This window comes from Pinus tabuliformis, chromosome 7, assembly GCF_031772625.1.
Source record: "Pinus tabuliformis cultivar Carrire ecotype Pingquan chromosome 7, CPIR1, whole genome shotgun sequence".
Taxonomy (NCBI): Eukaryota; Viridiplantae; Streptophyta; class Pinopsida; order Pinales; family Pinaceae; genus Pinus; species Pinus tabuliformis.
Genome location: NC_142293.1, coordinates 996,625,681 through 996,639,353, shown reverse-complemented (window position 1 = coordinate 996,639,353; position 13,673 = coordinate 996,625,681). Strand labels below are relative to the sequence as shown.

The following is a 13,673-nucleotide window of genomic DNA, read 5'->3' as shown; positions in this document are numbered from 1 at the left end:
CAGCCTTTGAGTCAAAATTCTCTTCCTCCCCTTCTTCCGAGGGCACTAAGTGGCGAAACGTCCCAATTCCCCACATCTGAAGCATCTAACTTTGGATATGTACTTATTTTTCCTCTTTTGTTGCCCTTGCTATCTCGTTGATGCGAGAGTTGCAACCTCCTCTTCCTCCTTGACTCTGCCTCCATTGTCACTACTTCTCGCCTTAGTTAACCGTCTAATCTCCTTTTGTCGAAGAGTTTCCCACATCTCCTCCCAACTTGGGAGAGAAACCCTGCCCAAGATGCTCTGTTCAAAGATCTCCCAGTCTTTAGTGACTGCATTCAAGGAAGTCCTGGCCATGAATTCAAGATCTGGTGTAGACCCTACAAAAGTTAGCTGGTCTCAGATCCCTTGCAACATAAGAAGGAAGGGATCGATTCTTCTCCCTTCTACATCCGATACTGTCTCAGCTGGTTCTCAAACAACATCTTCCGTTGAACGGAAGTTCCCTCATACAAAGTGGTCAAGGCCTCCCACATTGCCCTTGTTGTGTCCTTTTCAGCAATGTGTGGGACCACATGATCTTTGACCCCGTCCAAGATCATGCACTTCGCTTTTGCTTGAGCCTCCTCGTATTTATTAAGAGGATCAGCGTCGACCGGAACAACAACTGTCCTCAAGGAATAATCCTTGATGCGATTTTTGTCCAAGACTGCCAGGATCCTGGCCTTCCCGATGACAAAGTTGGATGCTCCATCCAATCTGTCCTGATCCCTTAGTCCATTTACTGCCATCTCTGCTCAAATGATTGTCGAACAGGTTCTCATCTCCTCCTTTCATTGCTGCCCTAGCAAAACTCGGATCTGGTCTTTAACGCTAGAAATCCTCTAAGGAACAAGTTCCCTCTAGACTCCCTCTGAGTCATGATTTCCTTCACGAAAATCCTTCCGCCAAATAATGTTGAATCACCCCTCTCCGATCCTCCTTTGCTACTGCTCAACAACCCGAATCTAGATTTCTTTAGCAAGAAATCTTATAAGGCAGTGATTCCCTCTACTTTGGCTATGTCTCCTGAAACATTGTTCTACACCAGCAGCAACAATGTCCCACCAGGACCTCAGATCTGATCTACACTGCTCCCTCTACCCTAGCAACTGAAGAATCTGAGCTCCTCAGGCTCTGCGCAGTCATTGCGTGAGCTAGATCAACTCCTCCTGGCCACTGTGTCACTCCTTCCTGGTTCAAAAATATGATGTGGCTTTGCATGAGCCTAATCTGCCCCTCTGCCTTTGCGCTGGCCCAAAAAGCTGACGCAGTCACTGCGTGAGCTCCTCCTGGCTACTGCGTCACCCTCTCCTGGCTCAGAATGTTGACGCAAGCACTGTGTGAGCCTCTACATCACTTCTTCTGCACTGCATCACGCTTCCTCTGCGTTTCAGGCTCTGGAACAGCACTATCACTTGGGATAGTTGCCTCTCTGCAGTAGATTTGTTGGATCTCCCGGCTGGTGGTTTAAGTGTCCTATGATCTGCAATCCCTCTGATACCATGTGAAAATTTCTAAATCTTACAAACAAAAATCATACTCCAGTCACTGGTTTAGCATCTCCTACTTGTTATTTCATTCAAAAAGTTATTTAATTCCATAAATAGTGATGAAAACACTACTGCAGACTACACTGGCATACAGATCATAAACTGAAACAATAGATGAGACAAACACACAAGGGACACTATTATTTTTGGACAACACGTCCCCGAAAAAACCCAATGCAGGAAAACCAGTGCAGCAGATAGAGGGTTTGTATTATTAAGCAAGCAGAATTTGAGTACAACAAGTTGGCTCTCACATCAGCTAACCTTACAGAGAAATCACGGCAACAAGAAATACATTCGAGGGTTTACCTTGCTCCCTAGGTCACAGTTGATCCAATGAGTGATCTGACACCCACCTGGCAAACATTGCGAAGTCCCTATAAAATCACTGTGTGGGCTAGTGTCTTACCTCTAGAGAACTGTGTCCCCTCTTCTGCAGGATCGATTTGCTGGATGAAGACTATTATTCAGCCCTCCCGACTAAGAACCTCACTTCTCCAACAAAATCTCAGACTACTAACGAATACTTTGCACTGCCACTGCAAGAGCCCCTCTGGACTGCATCAACTCTGCGTGAGCCCCTCCTGGGCTGTATAGACCTCCACGTTGCCTCCTATATGCTCAAGCTACCTCTCTGCTACGTACTCTTTGGCTCGGAACTTCCTCTCCAATCCAAATCTCTATTTATGCCCCTCACTGCAACTCAAATCACTTGTTCGATTTTCTTAGCAAACCACGCTCCAGAAAAATCGAACTGACTGATCAACTTGGTGCATCTCCAACTGACCCTCAAGCATCCTCTTATACTTTTCCTGTTGATGAATCAACAGCTAAGATTAAATTAGACTTGATCTTCATCACTTAGAAGCTTCTCACACATATTTTCATTAATACCCATTAATATTTTTATTTTCCCCAATTTAGACTTAGGAACCCCATTAAAAATATTAATTATTTTAATAAAACACAATCCGGGTGGAATTTCACCAAACGATTTTTGGGTCTTGGAAATCTCATGTGTTTTAACCCCTCCACAAAATTTTGGAGCTAGAGCACATACAATGCTACCCAAAATCAACATCAAGTTCTTAGAAGTTTCGTGCAACATAGCCTTAACAAGATGATAAAGCAACTAATGAGAAGAATGTTCACACATGGTCCACATCGTGTTAGATATACCCTCCAATGTGGCCTCATGAAACAAGCTTTGACATGTATATATTAGCATCAAAACAACAGTAGTAAAGCTCTTAAGAAAATCACCTCACATGAACAAGAATGCCCCCATATATTTCCAAAAGCCTTCGATAGAAGTCTAGCAATCGGTCTCCAATGTTATGGTAACCTTTAACAACCATTACAAGTGGGAGGAGCATTTATTATATAGAGTTATAGGTTCAAACCTCCTCAATAATAAAATAATAATAACCATACTAAAACCCTAGATCTAACTTACAAATGCATAAACAACTAATGTCCACCACCTAAAGTGGACAAGTCAAACAATACATAAAATATTAATTCCCATGCCACATGTACAAATCTCCAACAAGATGAGCTCCAAGAGGTTGGACACCTTATCAAAGTAGGTGGTTGACCATATAAAATGCTCCAATGTCCTCCTCAATCTCCTCCAAGGGAATCATCCCACTAAGAAATCCTCCTGACCCTTGCAGAGAAACATGTAGCTCCTTGTGGATGTCCCATCATAAATCATGAAAAATTGTGCAAACGACTAGGGTGTTCGTGCTTACAAGAAGTCAACACTAAGTTGCACAAAATATGGAAACTCCTGGAAGTTTTCAAAATGGGAATGCATGGAAACATAACCCCCCATTTTAGAAGGAAAACAATGTCTATGCTAACTCCCATAGATGATTACATGACACAAAATGGAAAGTTAGCCTATATAGATGAGGTTGTCCATCCAAAATCAGCCTTTATACATAAGACCATATGTGCTGAAAATGAGGTGGTATTTTGGCGCCATTTCCACGTTTCCAACTCTTTCTGGTACAAGTACACCGGGTTGGGAGGCATTTCCTACAACATAGAGTCAACATCACCACCAACACATACACAAGTGTGCCATATAAATAAAATAATGGATTGTCATCCAAGGTGCATAAATAAAATACTATAAAGTGCAACCATATGCTCAGGATCAATTCAGCCTCCTCAAAAACTCCTCCAACTAGTCCTCCAACATAAAGCAATCTTCAAGATGTGTGCAAATGCCTAGGAACAAGGAAGAGGACGTCAACACACTAACTCAAGAACATTAATCCATGTGCAATATCTAAAAAACCAACTAAATCCATGAAGGAAGGTGTCTGCCCCATCACTCAAGCACATTAAATAATAATAAACGTGAAGAAGCTTCAACATATGTGCCATAGAGGATGAGTGCTCCATCTAAGTTTCATTTAATTGAATTCAGTTGTGATTTAACCATGTCGATAAAACTTGATTGATGTTTGGGCAAGGAGGATTCTGTCCAAGTGTGGCAATAACGCTGCTAAAAGTTTCCTGAGCTCAGACTTTCCCTGTAGATAGTCTTGTCTATTAGAGAGTTTAGTTAACAACATAAAACAATAATTCTAAAACGATCTTTTGGGTGTCAAACTGTAATAATTTGAAACCAGTAAGGCCCTGAAGATGTTTTAGTGATCTTGTAGAAATACATGCTCTTTATCCATTTACCATCTTCTACAATAATTAGATGAATCCCAAATTAAAATCTTAGAATACAAGCAGGTGATTTACACCTTCATTAGAAAATGGATCCAACCATAAGTTTCTCAGTAATCACTAACATCAAAAAAGCGTCCTTCATTCACTAGCCCAGTTATTTTCCCTTGTCAGAAGACAGAAATAACGAAGGATCTAAAGGACTAAGTAATCAGTCAAACCTTATTCTAAGAAAATCAGATGGTAAACTGAAAAATTCTGGAATAAGCTCCTTCAGGTCAGCAGTATTATTTAGGACATTTTGCCAAGATTCTTCCATGCTAACAAAAAGTCGATCTGGTGTGTCAAAGCGTCCATTCTGCAACAACAACAAAAAATGTTGTTAGTATTTTGCATGCAAAAGGCAACCTCAATGTCTAACGGGGTAGTCGTAAGTTAGACATAACTCTTATCAAGTTTAATTCAAAGGTTGTAGTCATTTCCATAATACTTTTGAAATATAAAAGCAGATGTTATTGTTGCAGTATATTTAGCTCAATCAACAGAAGTGACTTGTTGATGATTGTATCACGTATCTGTTACTCAATATCAGTAAGTTGCTGACAGTTAAATGACCACAGGAATGTTGCAAGTGCCAACATTGTTCATTAGAGTATTTAGGTGGCGTTGCAGATACGTATTGCATTATCTAGCTGAAGATAAAAATTATCCTTGCTGTCTGTTTGTATCTATGATCTAATTTTGAAAAACTATTGTGAGGCAAAAGCTCTAGTAGTTGATTATTTTGTTATGCTTGCTTGTAGATTGAGAAACAAAATTGAAGATAGAATTGGTTTTAAACATTTATTAACTCTACAGAATCCAGAGATTTCAAGGATAGTAAGACAAGGTTTGGATCAAGGTGTCTCCAAATGTAGAAGGTAAATTAGATAGCAGATGAACACTTTGTAGGTGTTAGAATTAAGCTGAACCCAGCACCCGGTATTCAGTTCCCAACATTTATTAACTGAATGAATACACGGCTAAGATCCTAACCAAAATATTTAGCAGAAGCAAAATTACTCGATCTAAATCACATACACATAAACAGATTTCTGCCCAATCACCAGTTCTTCATTAATAAAATAATCACAGAACTACTTGGGCTCCCATACCAGGGATAATAGCCCAACTGAGAAAATACAAAACTGATCACCAGCCTCACTGTGTTGAGAAATGTAACAAATAACAGTCTTCATAATTGTATTTGAGTCACGATGTAATGTATTGGTCAAAAATATATATATATATATATTGTAAAAACAAAATTATTTTTATAACCATGGGTTTCATGCGCATTTTATTTTGTTTCTAGGTCAAAGCACCTATTGAGTGCTTCTAGGGTTTGTGTCATGTGTCATTGTCCTTGTCATCATGTAATAGACCCTTCTTCGGCTTTGTACATCAAGAAATAAATTTGTAATTGAGTCAAAATTGTAAAGTTTACCCTCCTCCACCAAGTCGCTTTGCCTTCTCTTCATGTCGGCCTCATTAAGGAGTTTCAACCACTATATATAGCCATGCATTCCAGCTATTGTGAAGAGATCCATCCAAGACATTCAATCTGCAATTCTTGTAGGAGAAAGAAGTGCAAAGTTAAGGAAAAGAAGAGACAAACCCTAGCAAGGAACAAATAATCTTTTGTCAAGCAAGAAGGATCAAAATTTCGCTATCTCTATCACTTGCGCAAGAAATTAGGGTTACTGTAGGTCCAAGGTGTTGCAGGACGAGTTTCAGAATTTGCAGTGAGGGTCGAGACACTTGTTGGCTTGTTTTTGAAGAATTGACTTGGGTTGACTTTTGGAAAACTTGACTTGGAGGAGGTCTCACTATTGAAGGCTAACTTGGTGGAGTAGAGGAGGTCCCTTTGATGGTCTAAAAGTCCTAGTGGTCTCATTTGATTTCCTTCTAAAAGAAGAGAAGAAGAAATTGTGTGCTTTCCCCTAGTAGAGGGGTTTTTCCCTAGCTGAGTGCCTACATCTTGTGTTCTTTTGTTGTACTTGTGATATTCATTTGTTTGACATTTGTCTTGATGATAAAAATATAATAATTTCAAAGAAAAATTAATAAGGAACATCACAAGGAAGTGTCAGGAAAGAGAAATCATATTAAATAAAACCCTAACTATGTTGCCCTAAGGATTTCTCAACATACTGCACTCTCTCGGATCCAACACACGCTCACTGAGAACCTTCTCTCAATCTTCTGTTGCTATTGTGTCTTCACCTAACCTTAGCCTCCCCTTTCTAACTTTACATTGAGCCAAAAAGCTAATCCTAACCCTAACCCTAATGTCAAAGGGATGGATGGCCGAGATTAAATCTTGCCTCACTCGAGATTGACGGATAAGATTAAAACTTAATCAATAAAGTAAATACTTTACTTTATCTAAGTTTTTATTTTAGCTCAATAAGCCAACATATAATTATATGCTCTTTCGTAAGTTTTAACTTAGGCTAAGTTACATCAACAAATATTCTAAAAGGTGAAATGTGGCCAACTCCTGGACGCTAGACTCAAGGCTCGTGCAAAAGTACCTGTTGGAAATACTGAGACGGGAGTGAACATCATCATTTTACAGAATGAGTGCCCTGAGTATGGAAAATCAGCAAAGACCTTTTCAGCACCATACAAGATATTCTTGTCATTAGGTGGGATAATAATTACACACCTTTGCATTTCTTGGCTCACTCAATGTATCCTAAATACTAAAACAGTTAGAGGTTCAATGGTGGGCCTTCATGTAGATTCCCTCCTCACATGGATGGTGAGATTTCACAATGGTGAAAGGATGCACTTAGACAGATGGATAAAGATAGAGCATCCATTAATGAGGTGGGGAGGCCTTCGTAGAGATTTCCATTAGCATTGGGAGATTTGGAGGCTATGATGTGCTTTGAGATAGGGGAGCTAAGAAGCCCTATCGTTGATAGGCAACTCATGAGGCAACATACCCTCTTCTACAGCAATTAGCCATGAAGCTCCTCTCTCATGTTACTTTATTCTCTTTTTGCAAGAGGAATATGAGCACATGTGGGAATTTGTACAATTTAAAGAAGAATAAGATGGAGCAGTTTAGGGTAGAGACAATGGTGTATGTGCACACGAAGCTCCATCTTATTTGCAAGCAAAGGGAACAGTGGTTGAAGGGAAAGACAAAGATGTGAGATGTGTTTCCTAATAATATGGGTTAGGATGGCAATGTTGACTCGGCATTGGCCAACTTGGATCTTAATGTACCAGCGTCAAACCCAACCACTTTGATGATGATAATGATCCTCTCTCCACACTATAAAATGCAGAGATTAGATTTCTAGATGGAGGAAAGAGTTGTGGCAGTGATGTTGATTTTGATAATGATAGCATGGAGTCAAGACTACTAACAGTCAAGAGCTATGAGATTCTTCCATCTATGGTTCTAGTATCTTCCCTATTTTGTAATTGCCATGAACCATCCCACCTATAGTAGTAGTCAATGTTTTAAAACTCCGACTCGGGTTCGGAACTGGCCGGGGGTTGGCTCTGACTTCGACTCTAACTCGGTATCGACTCAGCCGGTTTGATTTCAAGGACTCGGTTGTTATAAAAAATACATTAAATATTTATTTCTTTTTATGAAAAAACATAATTTTAAAGATTTTCGTTCATGTTTCCAAACACAAAGCATTAGAATATAGAGAGAAGACAACATATGATCAAAGTAGGCTCATAAATATATCCATTATGTCAAAATGGCACCCAATGCACTGTCCAATACATGCATGATACAGAGATCAAAACAAAAACACATAACCGAGGAAGCTCTAAATGGCCTCTACAACAAAAGTAAATTGTAAAAGATCACTAGTCACCAGTACTATTGGCTACTGCTAGAGAAGCCAACATCATCTGGCTCAAACTCTGAATGAAAGTCAGACAGGGAAACCCATGGCTACTCATCCCCATCTCCAACTACAACTGTAGAAGTAGTAGCACTAGCAGGCACAGCAGCTGCACGCTGAGACAAACGAGATATGCGCTTCTGTCGTGGTTGAGTAGAGGAAGTGCTTGTAACTGGAGGACTTGGGGTTGGGTCTGGTACAAGTGGATCTACATTCAACTGAACATTCTATTCAACTAATGCCTCCATCTATAAATCCAAATCAAGACCAATATCCTCATCAAAATCAAACTTTGTTGGATGACTCTCCACTACCCAACCTGACGCTGGATCAATATCTTCCAACACAATGGGATCGGTATCAGGTCTTTTGTTCAGCAATTGGTTGCGTCTTAGTCAGAGGTTGTATTGGACATAAACTAGATCATTCAACCGTTTTTATTCCAAACAGTTTCTCTTCTTCTCATGAATCCTCTCAAAGACAAACCAATTGCGCTCACACCCAGTAGCATTGCAAGTTTGACTCAAAATACGGATTGCAAACTTCTACAATTGAGGATAATGGCTACCAAAAGCCTCCCACCATTGTGCTGCAAAAAACATAGTTGTATAATGAATTAGCTCAGCAAATTATATCCAACTTTAAAATTATAAACAATTTAACAAAATAAGAATTTGAAAATTGAAATTTTTGTTTAACTGGCTCATCTGCTTCGCTTGCAATCCTTGCTAGGTTCTTGCCAAAGATACCTGTCGCTCTACTGAAACAAGTGATCTGTCGGTGTATCTCCAGTTGATCACTCTCCTTAGGGACCATGCGGTCAATGCAATCAATCAATCCATCTCTAACCTCCCCAGTCAAAGATTCTGCCTCCAGAGCTTTATAATGATACCTTGGGTTCAAAAAAACACCAACTGCATGTATAGGGCGATGGAGTTGATTGTTCCATCTTTGATCAATGATTTCCCAAATGGGCCCATACTTAGCCACTCTATCCTTGTCTCATGCCTTTATTTGCTCCTTTGCTTGATCCATAGCTTCATAAATGAAATCCGAAGACAATATTTTCACATCCACCAACCACGACACCTTAACTAGTGGCTTAGCAACCTTCTCAACCTCTGTTGCCTTTTTCCAAAATATTTCTTCATTAGCTTTCTTTCTCACATCTTTGCCATCCTATTTGCGAGACCATTGACATTCATTCCATTCATCACTGGAAAACACCCTTTGCAAGTTTCTATATTGGGAAAGCATAGATTGCAATGTCAAAAAATGAGTTGCAAATCTAGTGGTGGCAGGCCTAATAATATCCCTGCCCCCTGTGTGTTTCCTCATCAAGGTCAAAATCCATGAGTGATTATAGATATATTTTGTTATGTTTTTGGCATGCTCTATAGTGTTCTTGACCCAATCAATTTTGCCAATATCCTCAAGCATGAGGTCTATGCAATGTGCAACACATGGGGTCCAAAAGATGGTTTTGTGTTTTTCCCCTAACATTTTACCAGCAAGAACATAGTTAGAGGCATTATTTGTGATGATTTGAACAACATTATCCACCCCCACCTCTTCAGCAACCTCATCCAAAAGCTAAAACAACGAGTGTGCATCTTTCACCCTATCAGATGCATCAACTGATTTCAGAAACAAAAGATAAGAAAGTTTATCATGGTATGGTTCCTTTGATCAATCCATCCATCTGACATGATGGTACATCCTGTTTTTGCCCATGAACTTTTGAAATCTTTCAAATATTCATCAATGGAGGAAACTTCTTTTTGCAAAAGAGATCCCCTTAACTCATGCATAGTAGGGCCTTTGAAGCCCTTTCCAGCAACAAATATGGCATCAAACATAGGTTCATAATATGGTGAACGAGAAGCATTGAAGGGGATATTAGCATCATACCACCATCTAGCTATGTAATCACAGGCAGTCTCTCTCAATTCTTTCTTCCAATGGTCATCTAAAGTGGGTTGCATTTGACCTCTATTAGCTTGAGGACCATGTGCACTATCAGAGGGAGAGGAGGGTGTGAAATAACTTTTGATATCACCCTTCTTTTTCATTTTACCCTTACCCTTTTCTTGAATAGACTCCAAAGAGGGAGGAACATAGCGAAAGGGGTTGGATGCATCAGTGCAAGGGATAGATGAAGAGCCCTCATAATCAAAATTGGGGTTGGCAGCCATCATTTGTTTTATACTCCTCTTCCTCCCAATTTCAGCCTCTATTTCTTTTTCCCTAAGCTTTTTTTTCCTCAAACTTCTCAAATTTATCTGGCAACTCCTGCCTAATCTCCCCCAATTTGTGCTAATGGTGCTTCACATGGAGTAATTTGGCCTCTAACACCAGCCAAGTGTTGTTTCAACCTATGAATGCCCCCTCCACCCCCCTTAATTTTTCTATGACAAAATTTGCAATGCATTTGATTATCAATCATTTCAGCATATGCCCAAGCAGCATCTTTCACTGTAGGAGCCATTTTCTGATATTTGGACTTGGAAATGAAAGGAAAAAATCTGAAAATGAAATAAAAAACAATGCTTCAATTTTCATTTCTTTTACAAAATTTACTCTTTTCAATTTCCAAATTTGCACAAAAAAAAAGAAGCAAAAACAGAGTTTAGAAGTGAAAAGAAAATACCTCTAGGCACAACCCGCCTCCTCAATGTTGCTCCAATGGCTGCCCAAGAAGCTCCTCATTGCTTCTCCAATGATTGCCCAAGACTCCTCACTACTGCTCCAAAAACGAACTCCACAACGCTTCCAAACTCCTCACAAATTCTCACACAAATGCAATGAGATAGTTGTGAGGAAATGTGAGGGGGTTGGGTAGCTTTTGTAGGCTTGGAAGCGGTAGATGGCCTTAAAGAAAACCTAAAACAAAATTAGAATTATGTTTGGGGTCCGATTTTCCCTTCAAAACATTTCGTTGGGCGTCTTTGGGTGTCACTGGCCGGTTCAGCCGATTTAACTCGGACTCGACTAAGCCAGTCGGTTTGTTACCGAACCAGCCAAGCCGGTAACTGGCTCGGCCAGTTCGGTAACAAACCAGCCACCAGACCAGTTTTTCTTTGGAGCCAGACCGGCCAAGGGTATGGCTCGGTTAGCTCGGCTGTTTTTTAAAACAGTGGTAATAGTGACTCAATATCTCTGTAACGCATCTTGATATTACTATAGTTTATGGTTCTCATTTCTGATGTGTTTTAACTGGCTCGGCCAATTCAGTAACAAACTAGCCGCCAGACCGGTTTTTCTCTGGAGCCGGACCGGCCAAGGGTATGGCTCAGTTAGCTCGGTTGTTTTTTAAAACAATGGTAGTAGTGACTCAATATCTATGTAACAATTCTTGATATTACTACAGTTTATGGTTCTCATTTCTGATGTGTTTGTCATTTCATCATTATTGATGTAGTATTAGTTGTATCCTTGAATTTGTACCATCGTCAAGTAAAATTGTAAATGTTTTGTAAATTCTAAAGAAATTTCATTCTTGCCCATATTTCATTTTTGTATGTATAATTCACTAATTTGTTATAATTTTATATGTATGTGATATATATATATATATATATATATATATATATATATATATAAAATGTGACCTCTGTGACCTATTTCCAGAACCACTATTTCCCATGTCGAACACTCAAGTTTCCATGTCCCATGTCATCATGTCATTTCACTTAGGTTAGCGCCAATCTAAGTTTTCACGAAACATGTGTGGAAATTTGGCAACTCAGAGAGAAATTCCCTCCTTTCGGAAACCCTCCTCATCCTTTGGAGACCCTACTACAAGGTTGCTTGGGAGCGGAAGCGGGGAGAGACATTTTCAAAAGCTCCCAGGTTGGGAACGAATCAGGAGAGAAATTTATATATATATATATATATATATAGCTATGTCGACAAAAGCATGTAGAATGATGAATTAGATATAAAAAGCATGTAGAATGATGAATTAGATATAAAAAGCATAAAAGCATGGATTAAACCATCTAACATCAATTATCTAGAGGTTATAATCTTCCTCAACCATATGTCCACAAGTTACAAGTTCTCAATTATATAGCATGTAAGGGTGCACATAACCAAAATAGCATCAAGTGCAATCCATCTTTGAACCGAAAATACATCAACAAATAGGCTCTAAATGGCCTCTAGCATCCAAAAAAATCATGCTACAACAAATACCTACACATAATCAAAATCATTGTATATCTTGGGATCTTTGTCATTGATATCACTCTTTAAGCAATTAATATAAGATAGAAAAAACATAGCATGTCAAGTCAAGAATTGGAGGAGTTTGACAACCAATGTCACTAACATCAAGGTACATAAAGGGCTCGGTGCTCTTGATTAAATATGATTTACATACTCTATTACATGACAAAATCCAATGGAAACATTGCAATCCCCCCAATCTTGAAATCTTGAAATTCTGATAACTTTGTTGGATTTCGAGTGAGATCTAAAATTTTACTTTCTCCATATGAAATCCGATGAGGTCGGAATCACTCTCAAACATCCTGAGTCATTTCATGGTAATGTTAAAAATTTAAGTAAATCACTTTTACTCTAAGAATTTAACATTACCATGAATTGCATATCAATACTAAGGCCATAGACTTGAATATTATGTTGCCCTACTCAAAAATTCTTGTTTCTTTGAAAAAAAATTGTTTTTGGAACATCTTTGTGAAAAAAAAATTGCGAAAAAACCAGTAAGTGAATTTTTTTTGCGGGAGCACGCTCCCAATTCGCTCCCGCTCGGAGCGCCCTCTAGGAGCGGATTCAAGGGGGGGGGAGGTCACTCCCCGGCAACCATGCCCTACTAGCCCTTGGAAGAATTTAATTTGCTCAATGAAAAATATTATTTTTAATGTGAAACCCACATCTACACAAAAGTTCAACTCGGCCAGGGCAAGGAAATTCGACCTTCTCAACCACATATAAATAGACCGCGTGTCACATCACTTGGAGGCATCTCATCACTCATCCATTCATCTTCTCTTGGTTCAACTACTGAAAATTGCAGGTCCAAGCTAAGTCATGCGAAGAGGAGAGACAAAGAATCTGTTGACTGCTTTTACTTTCTGTTTTGGGCTTTTGAACAATGTTGACTTTTGGATTTTGGGCATGGTTTGACTTGGTTTGACTTGGGATTTTGGATCTGTTTAGAAGGCCGAGTTGACTGGCACATTGACAGAGATTTTCTGGGTTGTTTGACCAATGTTGACTGCAGAAATTCCACTAGGTTTATCGCAGGTCAAAGTTTGACTTTGACGAGATCTTATGGGCAAATTTTTGGGACTGTTTTGACCGATTTTGACTAAAGAAAGGACGCAACATCTTTTTTCAGGATGACCAAATCTATTGGAGTTGTTTTTTACCACTGATTTGACTAATCAGCATTGCGTTGACTGTTGTTGACTTTGACCAGAAATTGCAGAATTCAAGTTTGACCAGATTGGACTATATT

At 39.3% G+C, this 13,673-nt stretch overlaps 1 protein-coding gene across 4 annotated transcripts in view; it reads right to left on the bottom strand.

Moving 5' to 3' along the window:
- The window catches only part of LOC149250946 (uncharacterized), a 528,543-nt gene that overhangs the window by 277,374 nt on the left and 237,496 nt on the right, over nt 1–13,673 (bottom strand). For all 4 annotated transcript variants that reach the window (XR_016266851.1, XM_089459290.1, XM_089459289.1 and 1 more), the window contains exon 11: nt 4,487–4,623. Coding sequence is in view for 3 of the 4 variants with exons in the window: in XM_089459290.1 (XP_089315416.1) it covers nt 4,487–4,623 (137 nt within the window). In the remaining variant the exon portion in view is untranslated. The remainder of the gene's footprint in view (nt 1–4,486; nt 4,624–13,673) is intronic.